The 22,603-nt window shown below is 38.3% G+C and overlaps 8 protein-coding genes across 8 annotated transcripts; 3 read left to right on the top strand and 5 right to left on the bottom strand.

Moving 5' to 3' along the window:
• Positions 1-201: 201 nt before the first annotated feature.
• pinta (prolonged depolarization afterpotential (PDA) is not apparent) lies at positions 202-1,954 on the bottom strand. Its single transcript, XM_068297450.1, is given in 3 exon segments — positions 202-841; positions 843-926; positions 986-1,954. Coding segments are annotated over 3 exon segments (882 nt in total). The 5' UTR covers positions 1,379-1,954; the 3' UTR covers positions 202-436.
• Positions 1,955-2,264: 310 nt separating this feature from the next.
• GCC185 (GRIP and coiled-coil domain containing 185 kDa) lies at positions 2,265-6,469 on the top strand. Its single transcript, XM_068296491.1, has 5 exons — positions 2,265-2,489; positions 2,579-2,681; positions 2,740-5,714; positions 5,778-5,895; positions 5,968-6,469. The coding sequence occupies exons 1-5, from the start codon at positions 2,436-2,438 to the stop codon at positions 6,066-6,068; spliced, it is 3,351 nt and encodes a 1,116-aa protein (XP_068152592.1). The 5' UTR covers positions 2,265-2,435; the 3' UTR covers positions 6,069-6,469.
• Positions 6,470-6,505: 36 nt separating this feature from the next.
• On the bottom strand, positions 6,506-8,534 carry DCAF12 (DDB1 and CUL4 associated factor 12-like protein). Its single transcript, XM_068296492.1, has 4 exons — positions 8,144-8,534; positions 7,518-8,072; positions 7,049-7,453; positions 6,506-6,989 (listed from the first exon to the last, which is right to left on the bottom strand). Exons 1-4 carry the CDS (start codon positions 8,408-8,410, stop codon positions 6,837-6,839), a joined length of 1,380 nt encoding a protein of 459 aa, XP_068152593.1. The 5' UTR covers positions 8,411-8,534; the 3' UTR covers positions 6,506-6,836.
• A 314-nt stretch (positions 8,535-8,848) lies between these two features.
• Spt3 (Transcription initiation protein Spt3) lies at positions 8,849-10,916 on the top strand. The gene has a single exon (XM_068296370.1). It carries the CDS (start codon positions 8,922-8,924, stop codon positions 10,044-10,046), a length of 1,125 nt encoding a protein of 374 aa, XP_068152471.1. The 5' UTR covers positions 8,849-8,921; the 3' UTR covers positions 10,047-10,916.
• Rab11 (RAS oncogene family member Rab11) lies at positions 10,172-14,415 on the bottom strand. Its single transcript, XM_068296371.1, has 5 exons — positions 14,298-14,415; positions 13,936-14,087; positions 11,706-11,827; positions 11,119-11,467; positions 10,172-11,036 (listed from the first exon to the last, which is right to left on the bottom strand). The coding sequence occupies exons 2-5, from the start codon at positions 13,973-13,975 to the stop codon at positions 10,903-10,905; spliced, it is 645 nt and encodes a 214-aa protein (XP_068152472.1). The 5' UTR covers positions 13,976-14,087; positions 14,298-14,415; the 3' UTR covers positions 10,172-10,902.
• A 133-nt stretch (positions 14,416-14,548) lies between these two features.
• Sec15 (exocyst complex component Sec15) lies at positions 14,549-20,270 on the top strand. Its single transcript, XM_068296367.1, is given in 5 exon segments — positions 14,549-14,631; positions 17,212-17,409; positions 17,479-18,575; positions 18,638-18,787; positions 18,789-20,270. Coding segments are annotated over 4 exon segments (2,283 nt in total). The 5' UTR covers positions 14,549-14,631; positions 17,212-17,333; the 3' UTR covers positions 19,749-20,270.
• On the bottom strand, positions 14,708-17,113 carry rtet (major facilitator superfamily domain-containing protein rtet). Its single transcript, XM_068296369.1, has 5 exons — positions 16,369-17,113; positions 15,963-16,310; positions 15,824-15,897; positions 15,289-15,464; positions 14,708-15,221 (listed from the first exon to the last, which is right to left on the bottom strand). The coding sequence occupies exons 1-5, from the start codon at positions 16,822-16,824 to the stop codon at positions 14,824-14,826; spliced, it is 1,452 nt and encodes a 483-aa protein (XP_068152470.1). The 5' UTR covers positions 16,825-17,113; the 3' UTR covers positions 14,708-14,823.
• Positions 20,146-22,567, bottom strand: Tbc1d22 (TBC1 domain family member 22). Its single transcript, XM_068296368.1, is given in 7 exon segments — positions 20,146-20,475; positions 20,556-20,779; positions 20,845-20,884; positions 20,886-21,377; positions 21,437-21,605; positions 21,846-22,059; positions 22,119-22,567. Coding segments are annotated over 7 exon segments (1,653 nt in total). The 5' UTR covers positions 22,495-22,567; the 3' UTR covers positions 20,146-20,337.
• Positions 22,568-22,603: the final 36 nt, after the last annotated feature.

The raw sequence follows: 22,603 nt of genomic DNA, 5'->3' as shown, positions 1-22,603 counted from the left end.
CATACAATGCTCATAATCCATTGGCCAAAGGTTATACAAAATAACGTTTTGTTTCTTGTCCAGCTCAGATTCTTAATTTACCTTTATCAACAGGACTGGAAAAGATTTACTTTAAAGAACAGATTGAAATTTGTTCTAATAGTTTCACTTACATATGTATTTTGGCACATCACTAGAAGTGAATTAAAAGATCATTTCGAATTTGTTTAAACCGTTTAAAGTTTAAGCGGTTTTCAATTCATATTGTAAAAATTGCTACACACACATGTAAAAAAAAAATACATAAAGTTAACCCTAATACAATCAAATGACGATGTGTGTCACATAGTTACTATGTACATATAAAACAATAGATATACATATGCGCATTGAAAATAAGCTCTTAATCATATTTCACTAATCGTTGCCTTATCGCTCATTGTCCATACGCTCTAAATCACTTGAGAATGCTTTTGTATTTGCTTTGCTCCACATAAAAGTCGGCGTTCTCCTCGATTAATTGTTTCCATTTGACCGCCAAATCTTTGTAGCTTAATCCCTGGCCACCCAATTCGGGTGGCAATTGATCACACTGCACGGTGGTACCTTCACGTCGTACTACAAGTCGCGAACGTATTTTGGGTGTCATGAATACTCTAAAAGATAATAATGGTTAAAATAAGTACTATTAACACTCGATAACAACAAATAACCCACCGAAAAGTGTTTAAAAAAAATTAACGTGTCGTGGAGCATTGGTGAACTCCAAAAGTTTTGGCTGACAAGGATATGCTGTCCAACTTTCCACCGAACGTTTAATGAGCTTGGGATTAAGCTGCAAAGCATGACCTAATTGAACCCCCCTGCATATCCAGAATTGCAACTATTCCCCTCGAGCAACTGTCTGGTTCCATTTTGAGAAGCAAATCCAATATCATTTTACTGGTCTACATGAGAAGAATGAATATCCATTAGAATCAGTCAGTTAATGTTTTTTATAGCTCACCTTGAAGACATTGTTTTGTGTGTGTCTTTTGGGATCGTGAGCCGCTGTTCTTATGACCACAACCATTCTTTGTTCCACATCATTGCCAATGGGCAGAAAGACTCCCAAATCTAAAAGTTCTTGTATTTCTGGCAATTTTGGATCCCGATCATCAAACCATTCAGTACGCTCTGCCCTCATCTGATAGAAAGTTCGTAGTTTCTTTTTAGCCCGATCTACGTCATACTTTGAGGTACGGAGAAATAAATGTAAATTCTCATATGTCTTGCATCCGTTGATGTGGGGATTGGCATCCAGCCAGTTGCTTAGCTCTTCCACCTGGCATACAACTTTTTCGGGATCGGTATCCAGGGTGGCAACTTGGCGCTTATTGCTATTATTTCGTGACCACATAGCGTCCGCATTCGTATAAAGTTGCAATTGCACTGAAGGGATTTGGACATAATAAGCTTCGCTGTATGCAGTGTAAGCTTTTTTTGTATAGCTTTTTTTTGTTTTTTTTTTGTTTTTTTGTATGGAACCCACACTAATACCAGTCCATACCGGTGGGCATCGGCTCGCCAAAATGTTCCGTAAGGCTTATTTCTTGTTACAACACATTTCGGGCAAAATTGTATTGGGTAGTGAATTAATTTGGCTATCCTTTTGATTCTACTAATACTATTAAGATCAATTACAATTAAACCTAAGCGGATTTTCATTTCCATGCTTTTTTTAAATTATATTGATTACATTGTAATTCGAACCAAAGTTGCATAGCTAAATATTATAAGATGTTTCAGAATTCAGCTCAATCAAAATGTGAGAATCTTCAAAGGACATAATGATTTCAAGCCTGTTAATCGACAAATATTTAAAAGTAGTTTGTTAATGAATTCCCTGTCACTTTAGAGTCCTAAGCCCATAGAAAAATTATAGGGATTTCAAATTAAAGCACAAAATTTGCTCAGATTTTAACTATACTTAAATATTTTGTAATTTCGATTGATTCTTAATATTTATTAACAAAATTTTTAAAATATATATTTGAAAACAAAAATTTGCGCTGAATTGAAGGCAAAATTACACTGGCCGACATGATTTTTGGTGGTTCAATTTGAGAAGTTCGGGGTTCGGTGATTTCGAGATTCACTATGTCAGAGAAGTACACCTACGATATTTTATAAATTGCTCCTAATTTATACGCCCCGATTACTATAGGAACCCCATTGAACTTAAAACGCTTTCTTATGACCTTAAAAATGTAGGCATGTGTTATCAATTATTTGTAGTCATTTCGCTTTTGCGAAATCTGGTCACACTACAAGGAAAATAAAGTTTTTTTTTATACTTTTTTCATATGTTTGCTTGCCTACAAATAGAGATAATTAAAGCACTTTCCAAGCTAGGATTTATGATAGGTGGATAGGTGATAAGACTAAATGATAGCTCCGGCAGGTAAACACTAAACATGGACACAGAGGTAACACCACCCAGGGAAAGGGAACGGGAAAGAGAGACACAGGTGAGACTTCCACAACGAAATTTGGATGTGATGACGTCTTCATGGTAAAAAGATTATTGACTTTATTTGCATTTGAATTGACATTGTAGAAGACACAGCCGAATCCCATTGAGTCACTTAGCAAAGATGAGATAATCACCAAATACAAAGGATTGCTTAACATAGCGAAAAAGGCAAAACAGGCAAAAGATGGTGAGTAATTTGTTAATGGAAGTAGATTTCTTAATCAGTCTTTGAACCATTTTTGTAGATCTCACTGAGGAGAATCGTCAACTTAAGGAGGCCCTGAGAAGAGCAGCAGAAAAACAAGCCAGTCTACCTGCCATGCAAGAGATGGTTCAGGATTTTACCGATAAAAATGTAATCTTAACCGAACAGGTTCAAGCTCTCAAACGCCAGACCAAAACTGATGCTGAACGTCTGAGCCATTTGGAGATTGAAAATGAAAGTTTGAAGAGACAACTAAATCGTTTGACAGAAGAGAATGATGGCCTACTGGCAGATGTCGAACGAATGGAATTGGCCATGCAACAGGTCAATGCTCTGGGCACTGAACAACGCAAGAATTTGGAACTACTTGAAGAGGACATAGCTAAAATCAAAGAGGCGGAAATAGAGAACACCAATTTAAAGCAGGAATTGTCTGTGACCAATCAAGAGCTAAATGAACTTAAAGAGAAATATGAAAAGGTTAAGCAACTAAATTCGGAGCAAAGAAAAAAGTTTAATTCACTAAAAGATCGTTTCATCGAAGTGCACCGCAAGTTGAAGAATTTAAAGGAATGCAAATGTGTCCTGTTAGAGACACAGCATGAGTATGCGGCATCTGTTAGCAAGTGGCAGGCTGAGATTATCAGAGCCTCGCAATTGCTATGTGGAAAGATGCAGGCTCTCCAAGAGGAGAACGAGCAGCTAAAAAATCGTTTGACCAGTGCAAAACAGAACCAAAATTGTGGAAATGAAAGTGGAAAGGGGGAGGTGGCCGACCAATTGCGTTTGGAACGTTGGCTGGTCATTTTAAATAATGCTGAATCCTTGGTAAATAAAGTAAGAGAAGAGCATCAGCAGCAGAAACATTCACATCACAACTTAAGTCAAGTCCAAGAAAAACTAAATCGCATGCAGAGTATTCTTCAAACAGTATCCGAGGAACGGAATCAAGAATTGCGACAATATCAAAACCTGGAAAGCACATCAATTGAACTGCGTCAACATCATGAAGATCTATTGGCACGTTATCATTTAAAGGAGCAGGAACACGCTGAACTTCTGGCCGAAATGCGTGAGCTGAATGAGGCGCTCAAGGGTCGGGGAGATATGATCTCTCGTCTGCAAGAGCAGGAATCGCAAACAGCAAAAAGTCATAAGGAACTAGAAGACAATCTTGCCCAGTGTCAGCAATCCCTTCTAGAAAAGTCACAAAAAATTGATCAACTCATATCGAGAATCGATGAACTGGAACAGGCCAATGGCATAGATAATCAGAGTGAAGTTCTCTCCACATCTACTATATCCAGAGCCGAGGAATTAAGCCGTCTACGAGAGTTGGACGACGGTTACGAGGATAAATACAACAAATTGCGAGCCATTGCCGCAAAGTTAAAAAAGAAACTTCAGGAGCAAATGCAAGACCTCAAGAAAATGGAAGATGTCAAGGAGGAAGTAGAAACCATCAAATTAGCCCAATGTCAGCTACAACAGGACTTAAATGCCGCCAGGGCTGAGAATCAGAAATTAAAATCTAAAGAGAAGCCAAGCAGAAATTCCAATGTCTTAAATCTGGAAATAGAAGCTGCTGAGAAATCATTAGCTGATGTCAGTGCCAAGCTAAATGCCAAGATTCAAGAATTGGATCTCGCTAAAGAGTCATTGGCCAGCAAGGAGAACTCATTGCAGCAACTTCGCAAAGAGATCACACTTTTGGAAGAGGCCAAGAACGGAGAAGCTTTACATTCGAAACAACTTAAAGAGCAAATTGATCACCTCCAAGAGCAGGTCAAGGATGCAATACATGCCAAGCATTTAGCTATTACTCAAAACAAGGAATTGGACTGTAAACTAGAGCAGATGAAATTAGAAGTAGAGCAACTAAATCTACAACTTGCCGAAAGTCTTCAGAAGAATGAAGAAAAGTTAAGTAAGAACCAACAAATGCTCACCACCAAGACAGAGCAAATGGAGCTTCATTTGGAGAAGCTTCAGCAATTGGAATTGGCATTGCGAAAATCAGAGCAGGCACAAGAGGATATCCGACTGGAATACACAGAATATAAAGTCAAAGCCCAAGCGGTTTTAAGGAAAAACCAAAACAAGGGCTCGGACAAAGAACAAGAGCTGTACGAAGAGATGGTCTCGTTAAGGGAAAAAGAGAAGAGTCTACGTGCCAGCAATGACAGCAAAGCTGACCGACTGGCCCAATTCGAGCTACAAGTGGAGACATTGCAGCAGGACAATGCCAATCTACAAAAACGCAGCAAGGATTTCCTGAATCTGGTAGAGGAACTACGTCAGCAAAACGATATACTCACACTAGAGAACCAAAGTCAATTGAAATTCCAACAAGAACTGATGCAACAGCATCGCCAGCAAATGGAAGAATCGGAGGCAGCTCACCGTCTTGAGAAAAAACAAATTCTAGAATTACAATCAAAGCAGGAGGAGCTTATAAGGCAAGTTACAGCGCCTACACATGATAGAACTCCACCAGTAAGATTGGCAGAAGGACAGGAATCTTTACCTTCCAGTCTAGAGCAAAGTAAAATTGATTATCTTCTTAACGATCACATGGAAAATTCCAATGCTGTCACTGAGACCTCATTGGCCCAATTGGCTGCTCAGCGCAAAATATCCACTGCATCGTCTCGACGATCCCATGATTTTATGCCACTGGATGAGCTTCTCAATACGTCCATTAATCAAATCACTAGTGACACAGTGACCACTATATCAAATTTTGGTCGCAGCGTCAGCATGCAGAATGATGATGAGGAGAGCTCCGCAGCGGATTATGCAGCGGCACAATTATTGGCCACCAAGGAACGTCTTTCCATACAAGAGAGTCGCGTTAGACATTTGACTTCACTACTGGCAGAAAATGAACAGGATTTGGCCAAATTAACACAAATGAATGACATGCTGAAGGAGGAATTGCGTCGCCAAGAGCGTTCGGAAGAACGTGAACAACATATGCACAATTCGGAATACTTGAAGAACGTCTTTCTCAAGGTAAGCAAAGGTAAAAGTAATCTTCGATTTTCTTGTTTCACATTATGTTTCAATTTCTTGCAGTTCCTCACACTCAACAATACGGATGAACGGCAACGCTTGATTCCGGTACTTAATACAATTTTACGCCTGAGTCGCAATGAAATGGAAATGCTTAACTGTGTTGCCAAGGGCCAAAGAGGTAAGATCAATTACTCTTTAGTTAACTATATGTCTAAAATAAAAACCTTGTTTTAAACGTTCCCTTATTTAGTTTCAACTGACGGCAACAATCGTAGCTGGACGGGATTCCTAACAGCCTGGAGCGGCGGTGGTGGTGGTGGCAATAACAACAACAACAACAACAGTAATTAGCTGTGTTTATACTTGTGTATGGGTATTATGTTTACGATCGAAAAAAACATTTACGGGTCTATTTCATTACAACTATCTCCATTATTGGTCAATTTCGGGAAAACATTTGTAATTATAATTGTAGATATTACTTATTTTTGTCCAAGTCAAAGGTTTTAAATGAACCTACAGACAGCCTCACAATATATCTTTAGATGTGGATCGCCTTTGTTCTGCGGCTCTCAAACAGATTTAATAGATCATCTATTAATAACTGATCCTGTCCTTTTCCAAATTCTGCATGTGAGCAATATGTAATTGTCCATTTCGTAATTGTTATCTTTTAAATCGTATTTGCAATTTTGTTTTGTGTTAAATTTGAAATTCTATTACCATATATTTGCTTGTGTATATAGATCAGACTATCAAATGAATGCTAGAGTTGGCTAAAAACTTAGTTTTCCATTAATGTGTAATATATATATATAGTTATATATTATAAACTGTATAAATAGGATCTTGTAATTTACTAAAAAATATTTGTATATTGTAAAATACATAATTTAAACAACTAAATAAAAAGCAAAAATTATTTATAAAATTAACCCATTAGTAGTCTACAAATTTTTGAATCTTAGGTAATTTTCATTTTCGCCCCGTTTTTTTCGAAATAAAAATCACAATTTATGCATATACCGCAAACCCACAGACAATGAGAGGAAATGTCCACAAAAATCTTGATCTAAATACTAATCAGTTGAATTGATTCCGATTGGAAAGTTGTGTCGTCTATTGCCAAACGCCCGCATAGTTTCCCACCAGGGTGGCGGGTAAAGGCCCGCCTGCGGCAAAAAGTCGCATTCTGGTGCTATCATAGCAATGTGTGTAGATGGCGGGCACATATCTCACTTGTTGGAAGCCATCCATTTCATCTTCAGGATACTGCAAAGAAAAATAGATTAATATCGATAGAGAAGCTGTTAAGAGCAATATCTACTTACCACAATTCCTTTGCTGCATTTGAGTGCCACTGTTCGTGAGGCATTCACACTACTCTCTAGATATTTCCCAGCGCGTATATCATAGAAGAGCAGCATTCCTAAACCTGTGCCCACTGTCAGAAGATTACCCTCGAATGAAGTGGCCCTTATGCCACAGCCACTGTAACGGGAGGTAATCTTCTTAATGGTCTGCAGGGTACGTGCATCCAGCAGGATGGTATAAGACCGACAGCCTACAGCATAAAGACCATCGCTATGATAGGCAATGCTAACATTGTCTTGGCAGTTGGGTAATTTGCGTGACAGCGTTTGTTTAAAGGTCTCGGCGTTGAAAATGTGAATGTACCCGTTTAGCGATAAGGCGGCTATCTCCTTAAATTCTTTATTAAAGCACAATGAACGAATCTGAGAAATATAAAAAAAAAAAACATGTAAAAATGTTAAAAATATCGTCTTAAAGTTTTCTTACTCTCTGCGCAGTCCTAACTTCTTTTACACTCAACGGATGAATAGTGGCAAACGTTGGACATGCCTCTTCGCCGCCATCTGGAAACTCCATGTGATCTTCATTGATCCGCCACAGAGCCATACGATTGTCCTTGGAACCTGAGACCAGAAATTGATCATCTAACCAACACATGCCCATAATTAGGTCACGATGTCCACTTTCGCCAACGCAAACGGGATCCAAGGTAGGTAATCGATAAACAGCAATATCGGAGGAATTCCTTGCACCAGTGGCTAGAAATGAACGACTCGGAGATAATTCAATGGCATGGAGTCCCCCTTGGACCTCGGGGTGATTGGCACGACTATTGGACAGGGTAGGAATGGCATCCACACGACGCATATTTACATCATAAACTAGAAGTTTATTACATTTAGTGCCAAACACCACCTGACGATTGCTTAGCCATTTTGAACAGAAGACTTTGTTGATGTAGCCCAAATTGATTTGGGTCTCTCTCAGCATATCATGGGTCAGGACGTAGCGGCTGGTGTACTCCACATTTACTGTGCGACGCTGCCAAAACAAAGAGAGCAAAGTACAATGGTCATTGTCATGATCTATATAGACTATGGTGAGGGACTCACGTCTCTTAGGCCACTTTCCCTACTTCTTAGATAGTCGCAGAGATTGAACGACGTATTTAAGACCTCCTCCTGCTGCTGCGGCGTCTCTTCATCGCTCCCAGAATCTTCGTAGGTCACAAAATCATCGGGCTTGTCCGGCTTTCGTCGTCTCTCTGCTCGCAGAGCTCTTTGTTTGGCTCGTCGCTCCTCCAAACGCGAAGTCACATGACAGGAAGGATAGGTGCCTACAATGCTATCGCGTATTGTCTTGACCATGCCATTGAACATGTTTTTGCTGGGTGTGGTATTCCTCTGGTTGCCTCCAACTAAGAAAAATCAAATAATTATTACCCACTCCATTATTCCAAAACAAAAAGATGGTGGTGCTTAATTCTGGTGTGGCCAGTTGCAGTCAGAATGTACACTGTGAGAAATAAACTGTTATGACTGGGACTATACCAGAAGTTAAAAAGGTTAAAATTAAAAGCGAAGATTGATATATTTAAAACCATGATAATGATAACTGTTATGACTGGGACTATACCAGAAGTTAAAAAGGTTAAAATTAAAAGCGAAGATTGATATATTTAAAACCATGATAATGATAATGATAATAAAAGTAAAACACATATAGAGAATTAAATTTGTTCGCAATTTGACATTCTGCTGATAAGGAACTAGTTCATTGTTTTTATAATATTTCGACAATCTAAATAAGGTCACTCCTACGCTAAATAAGAGTGACCTAATTCAAAGAAAACATAAATAAATAGATATTGTTGTATAAACAAACGGCAAAATGAACTATAATGCAAAGCGCGCTCGGCAAGATTCTATTTCTGTTGGACCCAGCGATTTGGTCTCGTCGTCACCCATAATGACAACGCCATCGGCTCCAGGAACACCACAGTTGCAAACGCTGGAAGAGATCAAAACGATGCCAATTCATGTACATCGTCAAGTAATACTCTTGCAGAGTGGCAATATAACACCCCAGGCACAAACGCAATCACCACCAGCCCAACAAGTCCAGCCAGTAACCATTCCGGTGGATGACACTACTCCTGTGTCTCTGCTCACAGAGATTGCCGATATAATGCGAAGTTTCGGGGACAGCGATCAGCCGCGAACGACTAGCGTCAAGCTGGTAGAGCAAATACTTCAGCAGCAGCTGCGCGGCATCTTTAATGAGGCATCGCTGGTGGCCATGCGTCGAAAGCAAAATCCCTGTCCATCACAAGCTGATTTTGAGTTCCTCATGCGTAATCATCCTGTTAAGATCGCTCGAATGCGCAAGCATTTAAAGGACATGCGTATCTTAAAGAGATTCCTAAGCATTCGCACGGGACGACCACAGGATTTTATGGATGACCTTGAACAACAGGAGGAGGATGAGGAATTGGCCATTGATGTTCATGAACTCCACGATGAGGACCGCATGCGTCGGCTCTTTCGTGCCGATCGCATCTCTCAAATCCTAACCGGCCAACAATACCTCGAGTTCAATGAAGCACGAAAGACTTCGTTCTATTGCCGTCATGGCGAGAAGATTAAGAACAAATTCCGGCGATTTCTCGATTTGCCAGCGGATCTGCGTATACCAACGCCCACCATGAACATCCTGGCCTATTTGGCCCATGAAACAATTGCCGCCATTGTAGACTATTCAATATTGTCGCGCCTGAATTCAGACAATCGGACGACAGAGCCATATAGTCGTGTCACCTCGGCCGGGGGCAGTCCAGCCATGATGCATGTTTGTCCAGAAGTCACCCAAGGTCGAGGCATGGAGGTGGTTAAACCAATTAGTGTGCAGGAAATCCATGAAGCTATGCGACGATTCCGTCAGATGAGCAGCCGAAAAATCGGAAGATACCGTAACTCTTGTGACATTGACTTTCGACGCAGTTTTTTGGCCATTTAATTTAAATGCAATAATTATTTAGAACTTAATAAAGATTAATTCGAATCCAAATTTTAACATTTAAATTTTCTTCACATTTAACAACAAATCATAGTCGCATTTAAGTTTTGGACATTAATGAGAAGTATCGTTACTTTTTGATTTATTTAAATTATATTTATTTGAATCACACTTAACATAGCAAAAAACACAAATGACATACTTATCGTTTCATTTATGCATTTCTTTTTAAAGTTTTACAACTGTTTATCAGCTAGCTTGAAAAATGAAGAAAAAGAAAAGAAAAACTCAAGATTTATATGTATGTATGTAGGTATGTATGTGGCAACATTTTTTGCAATTAGGCCGAAAGAAACTGTTTCATCATCATTATCATTTGTTTTACAACTATATATTTATGTGGCGACGAAAAAAATTAATAATATTAATATTTTTAATATTAGCATATTATGTATATATTTATATAAATTATAGTTCTACAGCTTAAACTGAATTTGGAGTGTTCTTCTTCTTTGTTTTGTTTATTAAATTTTTTATGCGATATTTATTCCTCGGTCTTTATATTTTTATTCGTTTGTTTTGTATAAAAGTTCAGTTTAAACCGCAGTTAACTACAGCCGGATGGTGTCCTTTAGTTGTTCTTTTTAGTGTTGAATTATGCTGTGGCTGATTGAAAAACAAGAAAGAAAAAATAACGCATACATAATAAAAATCTTATGCTTTCGGCTGTTGTTGTTGGTAGTTGTAATTATTGTTTTTTTTTTTTTTTTTTTTTGTTTTTTTTTGTTTGATGTTGTCTGGCTGCTGCTGGTGGTTGTTGCTGTTAATGGTAGATGATAACTGCCTACCCCCCGCGCTACTGACAACATTGTTTGCGTACATCGGCTGTAACAGTCGGCTTAACATCGATGGGTTCCACATTCGACGGACGAATGACATCACCTTCCGGTGGATCCCGAATTTGTTTCTGCGACACAATACGATAGATCTCTGCAAAAATGAATTAAAATGAATTAGAAAGAATTTCAATCGTTTTATAATAATTTTTATATAATCGTATTTTTCCACTCACCTGTGAGTATATTTTGGAATGCCGTTTCAACGTTTGTTGAATCGAGAGCTGAGGTTTCTATGAAACTCAAGCCATTACGCTCAGCAAACAATTTCGCCTCATCTGTGGGCACTGCACGCAGATGCCTCAAATCGGACTTATTGCCCACCAACATAATGACAATATTTTGATCGGCATGATCACGCAATTCCCGCAGCCATCGCTCCACATTCTCATATGTCAAATGCTTGGCAATGTCATAGACCAGCAGAGCACCAACAGCACCGCGATAATAGGCAGAGGTAATGGCGCGATAACGCTCCTGTCCAGCCGTATCCCAGATTTGCGCTTTAATTGTTTTACCATCAACCTACGAAAGGGATTAAAACAGAAAGAGGTTTTAAAAAAGCAATTCGCAGTGTTCTCCTTTTAAATTGTATGAAAATCAATAAACCACAACCGCGTTCGTTTAACCTTTAGAGCTTGGTTCGTAATTGCTTTAACATTTTCATTGAATTTAAAATTAAAGGGACTAAATCTTGGGAAACTGTGTACTAAAGGTTAGTTATTTTGGCTTGTTCTTTACCGTTTGGTTAGCTTTTACTTACCTCTATGCTGCGCGTTGCGAACTCAACACCAATCGTTGACTTGGACTCCAAATTGAATTCATTGCGGGTAAAACGTGAAAGTAAATTACTTTTACCCACACCAGAGTCTCCGATAAGGACAACTGTAAAAAGAATAAAATGTAAACAAAAGACAAATATAAACAATAGAGTATAAATTGAATCGCATACGCCTTTATCCACTGGCCAACCTCCTCCCCGCTAAATAAGTCGCATAATTAAAATGGCAGTTCATATTCTAGACTTCTATGGTGTCCAATAGAGAGAAAGAGAAAGCACTGATGTAGAGTCAGCTGGCTAGGTCGTGTCCTCTTTGCATATACACTTGTAGGTGTGTATACACATTGTGCATATTATTGACACTGGCTCTGTTTTCATTTCGAACCCCTCAAGGTCAGCAAATACATAAAAAGATTGGCTACTTATTCTACTATGAACTCAGGGTGGGTGAGGAAGAAGATTATTTAGGCCAAAGGAAAATAAATATTTTATGTGGTTTTTTGTGTGTTTGTTTTCCCTGAGGTAATGAACAAATTTAATAAATGCAAAATGTATTTCAGCAAATAACATTGGAGAACTACCATAAATAACTGTTATTTAATAACATTTATTCCACTAAAGCAATATTTATAATTAATCAAAAGCTGATTGAGAAATTAAGGGACAAATTTTTATCAGATAGCCAAACAGAAAGTAAATGAATAAATTAAATAATCTTATAACCTGTCTGTTGGTTTCTACTTTTTGACACCTTTTTTTCCCTCTATTTTCAAACTGTTGGAATTTGTTTATTCGTACAATATTTGCACGCAAAAAAATAGCATAAAAAACTCATCAAACATACATATTCTGCTTCTCTCTTGCTCTCTCCAACTTATCCAACTTGGTTACAGTTATCAGCATATGACTGATGAAGCGCAAGAGCGAGAGAGAGAGTGAAAATAGTAATGAGTCATATTACTACCATGACAAGGCTTAACAACCGCGATCTTTGAGAGAAATTTTTCCAAGCTCCAATTACAAAAACGGATATACATACATACATATGTAAATAATACATAGAAACTTACTATGAGGTGTACTAACTTCCTAGATAATAAAAGATTCTTTTGTTGCTTAACAACTGATTTAGCTAATTTAAGTGATTAAGAGTTTATCGCCTCGAAATACTTTTTGAATGAGTCAGAAGTCGATCATATGGTAGAATAACAATCATCGACAACCGGCAAAATATATTTATTGGTGTGACTTACATATAACAAAAGAAATATTTATATATAAATATATTTCTCTCGCTTTTGCTCTTTTTTCTTCTATTTGAGAATTGTGAGAAGAAGCTCAGCTCAGCTCGAGTCTCAGCTGTTGCGCCGTCGTTCTTTAAATAGAAATTTCTGAAGACGCAATAAAACTACAAAAGATGGGAGCGAGAACAAAGATCATAAGAACTGCGTCATTTGGGAAATGGTAACCTACTTTTTGAAATAAATTGTACTTAGACCACTGTGCGACTTGAAACATCCGCTGAGCGTGACTTTTATGTAAAGTTGTTCAACTTTGCATGCGAGAGAAAACACTCTCTTGCCACTGTCTTTATCTCTTTCTCTTGGTGGGATTGCGAAAATTGAATACAAATTATTAAATGCTGTCAATCTAATCAAAGACAAAGATGAAAAGTTTGCGGGGGTTTGAACAAAAGAGTAATTGTGTCTTGCTTTTTAACAATATGTACATACTCTTCCTCACACATACAACACACCTATGTACATACATATGTATGTATATTCGTAAAATACCCAAGTATTTGTGAGCTTTTATCAAGATTATTTATTTCGATTGCAACGTGGCCAGAGTTGCGGGCAACGGGAAACATACAGTTATAGTAGGCATACAGTGTGAGTGAGAGAAAGAGTGTAAGGGAGTGGGGGAGCAAAGGGCAGGCAAGTGCAACAACAAAAACATTGCAGGCACAGACACATGCACAACGTCACTGAGTAAGTATTCAGGGGGCGTATTATATGAACATAAACACAAGCACACTCAAAAAATTGCTTTATTCCTTTATTTTGTCCATATTTTTTCATTCTCCTGTTATGCTGTCAATTAATTTCAATTAGTGACTGCGTCATTTTACCCCCGCTGCTCAAGTTTCCCTTCGCCGTAACCCACACACACACACACAAGCACTATAAAAATTCAGCCGGTGCTTAGTTACCTTTAAACAGATAATCGTATTCGTCTTCTCTTGCACCCATTTTGTATTAGTTTTTATAACTTCACTTCTGGATCCTTGTTCCTGATGAGTTATGTGTGATGTAAAATCCAATAATCCTTGTTTCTTTATGCGTTTCACACACTTTTCTTACACTTTTTTTTTGTGAATTGTAGTTGTATTTGTGTTTGCAAAGAAAGAGAAAAATTTGAAATCAATTTTTTTGTGTATAAGTTACGGTATTTTATCCAAAATTTCTGTGCAATAAAGAGGCTCCTCTCGGACCTCAATTAATTACTAAATTGCTTTGTTTTAATTATCGTTAATTGCACTTATTTACGATTTTCTGCACCACACTCACTTACACTTAGTCACAGTCACTCCTCTTTTTCTTCTTACCAGGGTTGCCAGCCCAACTATGTTGAATTTAATACGGTCACACTGGATTTCGCGATTTCGATAAGTCAGTGTACTCGATATCACTTGTACCAGGGCTACATAATGCAATTCGAATTTAAATATCGGTTGGAGGCATTTTAAAATATTTCATTTTTTTTCAGTTAGTAAGATAATAGTTATTAATACCCGATAACACTTTGCCTCGATAATAAGACCAACTTATTGAATTATTAATATCAATTTGAGGTATTTTTAAACCTTTATTATATGATAATAAAAAGTCTTTTTCGTTCGATCCAGGTAATTTTATCAACTTTATCTCATCAAGTAATAAACAGTTTTATTACCAAGTTCCTATGCATTACGAACATATGACTTATTTTATAAAAGACTTTTTATTACAAAAAAATACATATATAAAAATGAATGTGCAATTAATACTTAGCATTGGTCTTAAACTTATAATATTGCGTTCAAATAATTACTTTTAATTTAAATACGTAGACGTTGCAAGGCCACACCTGGATATATAAGTAATAGTCCGCCGGTAATATAAGTTATCTTTGAGCCGACACACCAAAAGGCTATGGAACCTACGACGGGTCCCAAAGCTCTTGCCAAGGCGCCCAACGATCGAAATATTCCTAATACTGAACCTTTTTGATCATCGTTGCCATATTTAGAAACCAAAGTGGTCAAACAAGATACTGCAAAGGCTGTGGAAATGGCAAATAAAATCATTCCAGCATAGAGCATGCCACTGCCCTCCGCTAGGCCGACCAATACAAAGGCAGGAACAATTAGATATAGACTATAAATGGCATAACTTTTAGTTTTAGTTGCAGGCAATCGACGAACAACAGATCCTTGCAGTATGGTCATAATAATACCTGAAAATCATTTAAGTATGCATTAAGGGTTTAGTTTTCAGTGTGCTGTATAAAATTGAATTCTAACCTGTTGTAAGGAACATTTTTGCTTGATCCATAGATGTATAACCAAATTTATGATACATTAAAAATGTCACAGTAAATTCCAAACCCGAATATAGGAATAAGTACAAAAAGTATATCAGACCCAAAGAGCGCAGAGCTTCAATGTCCTTTTTCGCCACATTTTTAATGGCAGAGAATCTACGAAATAGAGTAATTACACATTATTTTAAAAGATTATACAATAGGATGGGGAAATCCACTTAACCGTTTACTAGTTACTATATGGGACAAACCTTCTATCCAATTTACTTATTTTTAATCAAAATCCATGTCTAGTGATAACACATAAGCAAAACGATCGGCGACGTTGAATTTTGAATACTCTTATGATTAACTAAATTTATATGTAATATGCACAATGTGTGTACAACCGTGCAAAGGGTAGCTACAAATTGTATAGAGAATTTAAGTAACTAGTCAAGTGGGGTTTCTGTATGTGGAATGTTTTTTGTTGTATTCATAAATTAGTCACGAGATTGTGATAATTAAAATCAAACCTGAATATGGAAGAGACATTAAGCAATTGCGATGCATAGGATAGGGAGGATGATATCTGTTTCATGCGTTTCTCCTACAAATGAGAAGGAAAATGTATAGGTATATGGAAATAATTTTTAAATGTTTATTTATTCTTACCTTAGGCAAAGTTTCCTTTAAGCAAAAGACTAGAACCAACAAATCACCCAAAGCCAGTGCCAAAGCTAAGAGTGAAGGAAGAACAAACCATGATCCACCTGAGCTTGATTTGTTTGAGTAAATGGCAAACATGGCTCCTATCATAGGACCCACAATGAATCCCAGTGAAAAAGCTATACCAACTAAAGCCATGCCGCGTCCCCTTGTCTTTTCACTGGACACATCTGTGATAACGGACATGCAAAGGGATATGTTACCCTTGCTAATGCCACCCACAAAACGAGCCAAAACAAAAAGAGCAAAATTGCTGGACAAGGCCCAAATCAGATATGAAGCAGCAATTCCAGACTTGAATCAAAAATTATCGTGGTTACTGGCTACAATAAGAAATTGACATTCCACTTACCGCACAAACCAGCAGCACCGGCTTCCGGCCATAGTAATCTGAGAGGCCTCCCACAATCGGGCTGGCAAGAAATTGCAAAAAACTAAACATGGATCCGAGAAAACCACCAAAAAGCACCGATATATAACGTTCTGGTGCTCCAACCAGTTGTTGGAACCAACGTACTCGATCTGTGAGCACGGCATACAAACCGGAACTGTCATGGAGGCGGTAATATTCCAAAAGTGAAGGTAACAGTGGAAGGATTATTGTAAAAGCCAGCAAATCAAAGAGCAATGATAGGAATATAATGTAGACCATAGAGTCACATTTCTCTTTCGCATTCGTCGATGATGGTACCTTCCCATCGTTGTTGTTGTTGTTGTGGCCTTTACTGTTTGTTGTTAGGGACTCTGTTTCCGCCTTCGCCTCCAACTCTGATTTTGTTGTGTTGTGGCGACTCCGTATGTTGGCCATTATATGGGTTTGGTGTTATTGAATTGCGTGCGTGTACAAAGCGTTGCTATTGAATCCACATAACTAAAATCACTGCCACTTGCCGTGCAACAAAAATCTCTTTTACTTGGTCAAACCGCAAACAAGCAACAACTGTCGCGCCAGAAGTGAAAGTTGAATTATGGCTGTATGACACATGAAATTTCAATTGCGAAGTCAGTAAAAATAATTTAAATTAGGAAGTTTTTCTTTTTAAAGAGATTTTGTTACAAATTTGTATCTAAGTTTTTGAAAAAAGGTTTTAAGTGCAGAACAGGGTAAGTAATTTTGGCAACACCCTGTATGCATGAAATGCAACAAGTTTCAATTTATCGTTCTTATTGTAATCGGTATTTTCACAATCGATAGATTAATCATTACCAATAAGGAACAAAGTGAAAAGGAAACACAAAACAAATTAGCTTCTTGTTCGGTGTTATAAACAATTATAAAAAAGACATAAATAAAATAAGAAATTACGGGCTTTAACCATGTCGAAGGTGACAGTACAGGATATAGAAGCCGTAGATGACTACTGGGGACCAACTTTTCGCTCAATTCTGGAAGGTGAGGTCTACTAGTTTGTTTTTTTCGTTTTTGTTTGTTTACGCCCCTAATCATTGCAATCCTTTAAAGGCAACAACACTAAGGTCATTGGGGAGCAATTGGAACAGCGTATTCGCAGTCATGACAAGGAAATCGAACGCATCTGTAATCTATATTATCAGGGATTTATAGATTCCATCCAGGAGTTATTACAGGTGCGAACCCAGGCCAAGCAATTGCACGATGAGGTCCACTCCCTGGACTCATCGTTAAGGCAAATGAGTTCGACTGTAATACAGCAGGGCAACGATTTGGTTCGAGCACGACAAATTGAATCAAACTTGGCTAAAGCAATTGAGGCTTTAAAATCGTGTTTGCCCGCGCTGGAGTGTTACATGAAATTCACTCAACAGGCCAAAAATAAGCATTACTATCAAGCCCTGCGCACGCTGGAAACATTAGAGGCGGAGCATCTGTCCCGTTTGAAGCAACACAACTATCGTTTTGCCACGCAAATGCAAATACAAATACCCATTATAAAGGAGAACATACGGCGATCGGCTGCATCGGATTTCCGAGAGTTTCTCGAGAATATCAGGAAATTCTCGCCACGAATTGGCGAAGTGGCTATTACCCATACAAAGCAAATGCAGAAGCGTGATATAAATGCAATTATCCAGGAATATGTACAACAGAAAGCAGGTGGTGGTGGTGATGAAGATGGCGGTAATGTTAGTGCCCAGGATTTGTTGGATTTCTCGCCTATCTATCGTTGTCTGCATATATACATGGTTTTGGGTCAAAGGGAATACTTTGAAAAGGACTATCGACAACAGCGGCGAGATCAAGCGAAGTTGGTATTGCAACCACCACCAAATATGCATGATAATTTGGAAGCATATAAGGTCTATATATGTGCTATTGTGGGTTTCTTTGTGGTGGAAGATCATGTTAAGAATACAGCCGGAGATGTCGTCAATAATAGCTATCTTGAAGATCTCTGGTCTACATCGCTAACAAAGTTTGTAAATGAAATTAGCATGAGTTCTTCCTCCTGCACGGATCCCAATATCTTGTTGAGAATTAAAAATCTCATAATGTTGTCCATAAATACATTTAAATGCTATGGCTATACTGTCAATATACTCTGGGAGTTACTCCACAATATGAGGGATCATTACAATGAAGTGAGTTTTCAGAATATCTTATATACATATACAACAACATAATATCATATCTCCTGCAACAGGTTCTTCTTCAACGTTGGGTTCATGTGTTTCGCGACATTCTGGACAAAGAACAATTCCTGCCCATGATTGTCGAAAATGCTGAGGAATATGAAAGTATTATTGAACGTTTCCCCTTCCACTCTGAGCAGTTGGAAACGGCTCCTTTTCCAAAAAAAGTTCCCTTTTTCACGCATGGTGCCAGAGGTTTATCACCAAGCCAAGGAGTTTATGTATGCCTGCATGAAGTTCGCCGAAGAGCTTACACTATCACCGAATGAAGTAGCTGCTATGGTTCGTAAGGCAGCCAATCTCTTGCTTACACGCAGTTTCAGCGGCTGCCTTTCAGTCGTATTCCGTCAGCCAAGCATCACGCTCACGCAACTTATTCAAATAATTATTGATACCCAGTATCTGGATAAGGCAGGGCCCTTTCTGGATGAGTTTGTCTGTCATATGACGAATACAGAGCGTAATATTTCACAAACGCCGTCAGCAACAATGTTCCATGTGGCACGCCAAGATGCCGAAAAGCAAGTTGGTGTACGCATCTGTTCTAAGATAGACGAGTTCTTTGAATTGAGTGCCTACGATTGGTTACTAGTGGAACCACCGGGCATAGCATCTGCCTTTATCACCGACATGATTTCGTATCTTAAGAGCACATTTGATAACTTCTCCTTCAAGTTGCCACACATTGCCCAAGCGGCATGTCGTCGGACCTGCGAACATATTGCCGATAAAATTTATTCCATTATGTTTGATGAAGATGTTAAGCAAATTTCAACTGGTGCTCTAACTCAAATTAATTTGGATCTAATGCAATGTGAATTTTTCGCTGCCTCCGAACCTGTGCCAGGAGTAAAAGAGGGTGAATTAAGTAAATATTTTCTACGAAATCGACAACTACTTGACTTACTTATCTTGGAGGAGTGGAGCACTTATTTCCATGACTATGGAAAGCAAGAGAATCGCTATCAACTGGTGCAACCGCAAACAATTATTGTGATATTGGAAAAAATAAGGGAGGCGGATAAAAAACCAATATTTTCTCTCGTACGTAAAAATGATAAGAAAAAACTATTGGAAACTGTGCTAAAGCAATTAAAACATATAGCCGAAAGACAAAATTGAAACGATTCAATAGTCTTTGGAGTGGGACATTAGAGTATACATATGGAAGACAATTATCCATTATCTCGCTAACAATATTCGCCTAGATCTACTATTTAATCAATAGCTGACTGTATTCCATGTCTCGCATACATCAATTTCTGATCTTGATTTAATATATACACTTAAAGTATAATTTAGGCCAATTGAATTTGTGCGCTTGCAATAATTTTAAGTCGAATTTGTTTTTATAAAAGACAAATTTGCTTGTAATTTGATTTGTTAAATTTATATTTTGGAATTTGGATTTTATGTACACACAAATTAAAAATTACAAAGGAAAAGAACACAAAGCAAATAAAAACGCATATAATTTTTCGTGTCGTCGTTTAAACAGAAAAGCGCAAACAAAAGGGGAAAAACTGCTAATATTATATTATGATTATTATTATTAAATGTATATGCATGTATCAGTATGTCTGTATGTGTAGGTAATATTATTATTATTAAATATTCCACGAGAAAATTGTGTATACAGTAAAACTAATTTCTATTATTTTACGTATATGAATTGCTGCTGCTTCTGCTGTTTTTGTAGCTTTTGCATTTGTCAACTCAATTTCGTCTCCAGATGTTTGGGCGCATCGGCATATGTGAACTTTAAGCGGAATGCTTCAGCGAGTAGCACGTTAATTTGTCTATCGGACCAGTTATGGGTTGGCAGATTTTGTAGCAGCAACATGAGACCCTGGGCAACAACAATTGCATAATGTGTTAATGAATGTGGAAAAAATGTTTCAAAGAAAGCTATTTTCTTTCTCCGCTTACTTGGAAATCATTTTGTTGCATTAGCTGCTCCTTCCAGTGCAGCAGAAACGCAGCACAAACATACAAATGAAACAAAGCAAAGCCATCCGACTCGGCCAGATATGTATCCCACAAACGTATCGTACAATGCAAGGGCAGTTCGCGTGTCAGTAAATTGTTCATCCACCGAAATGAGAACTGCAAATAGTCAACTCCATGTGACTGCAGATGACGATGCAGATTTACTGAAAAAGCAAAACACATTTTGAAATTATGGAGAGGAAAAAAGATATTTCTTGCGTCTACCTACCGTCTATGCGTTGTATAAGATCCTTGAGTTGGTTCACCTTTTTCCTGTATGCCCAATTGGGCAAATATATAGTTATCTTGAATGCAGTCGAGAAACTTGGAGAGACACCAAAACGAATCAGCTTCGATAATGTTGCGTGTTTCTTCCGGCAATGTGGTCATATCGTATTTTTCCAAATCTGTATCAGGTGACAGAGCTTCTTGAAGAAATACAATAAAAAATGGCGTAACTAAATCGTTAATGCCCTGTACATAGCCCGAAGCTGGATGTCTGATGGCCCAAATGAAAAGAACACGTTCGAACATATCCTGTACGAGCTGCTGCTGGAAGAGTGGAATTTGTGGATTCATGCGTGGTACATCGATATGTATCTGACGATAAGTATCTTGCTGTGTCTCGTCCTGACTATCAACCTTGAAATAGTTAAGTCTCAGATCTTGATAGCCTTGACGTTTGCTCTCCAACACAGCATTTCGTCGTTCGCCACAGGGCGGTAGATATTTGGATAACAAACGCCAACAGACGGCTCGCATCTAAAATAAAATAAAATGGGTGTGGTGTGGTGGGAATTGAAGTTTTGCATTATAGTTACCTTGCGGGGAACACCAGACCAACTAAGCTTCTTTAGGGCAACCAAATCCAATTGTGGAGAATTGAGTAGTAGTTGAAATTTTTCGATTTTGGTCTCATATTCGCTATCTTGGCAGTTGGAGCTTATCTTCTGCAGCTGCGGCCGTCCCGGGTAGTTTCTTAGGCGAAGTCTAATCATATAATTATTACAAAATATTAGGGAATACGATTGTCAAAATAGCACTCACAAGAGCATGGGTAAATCTAGATAGAAATGAGTAATGTTGTTTTATGAATAAATAAAATTATAATTAAGCAGGCATATTTAACGTTTTCGCTCTGTTGCTACAAATGCACTTATTGTTTACACAATTGTGGAACCTGCCCCCGTTTTTTGTTGCTTTTATCTTATTCATTAATTTCTTGTTCACCTGTTTTCATTGTTATCTGGCAGCGATCGACGGCGTTCTTCCTTATTGTTGTCTTCCGTCGATTGTTGCCGCATACTTGGCGCCAGGTCAGCTGAACTTTTACCATTTCCATCAGGATTGTTTGTGACGTGGTTTGGATTGCTACGAGAATGCGTTTCGATGACATTAAGGGCAACTGTTTGTGACACTTGACGTGAAATTCGAGTAGCTTCGGCTGCGTGTTTATATAAATTAAATAAAATGTAAATATTTAACTGGTATTCATCGCCTTACCCCCACCACCATTACCGCCGGCCGCACTTGAAGCCGCCTCCTCGTCTGTGCTGCGTCCTATGATGCAGAATTCATCATCGCCCGTATCCCATGCATCGCTCACCGACTGTTGGTAGTCACGAAATGTCGAGACCATAGCGCCACCGCTGCCCCCGACAACCACTCCCGGTCCGCCAACTGTAGCCGAGGCTTTGTCTAGATTTGGATTGCGTTTGGGACTTTGCGATATAAATCCGGGCACAATTCTTCCGCTATTCTTCCAAAATGTTGAATTTCCCCCAGCTCCAATGGTCCGTGTACCTGTCAATATTTCGGTGGCTGTTGTTGCTGATGCTGTTTGTTGTTTTATTGGATCCTGTCCTACATTATTATCCATTATATTATTCTCCGATTAGGTCAGTCGCGTCATTATAATCTCTGGAATATGGCCACACTAATACTGGTGTGACCAGCCGCCAGTGCACACCGGTCACCCTAACAATACA

Source organism: Drosophila tropicalis, unplaced genomic scaffold (assembly GCF_018151085.1).
Source record: "Drosophila tropicalis isolate 14030-0801.00 unplaced genomic scaffold, ASM1815108v1 contig_859, whole genome shotgun sequence".
In the NCBI taxonomy this organism is placed as follows: Eukaryota; Metazoa; Arthropoda; class Insecta; order Diptera; family Drosophilidae; genus Drosophila; species Drosophila tropicalis.
This window is presented reverse-complemented; position numbering and strand designations above follow the sequence as displayed.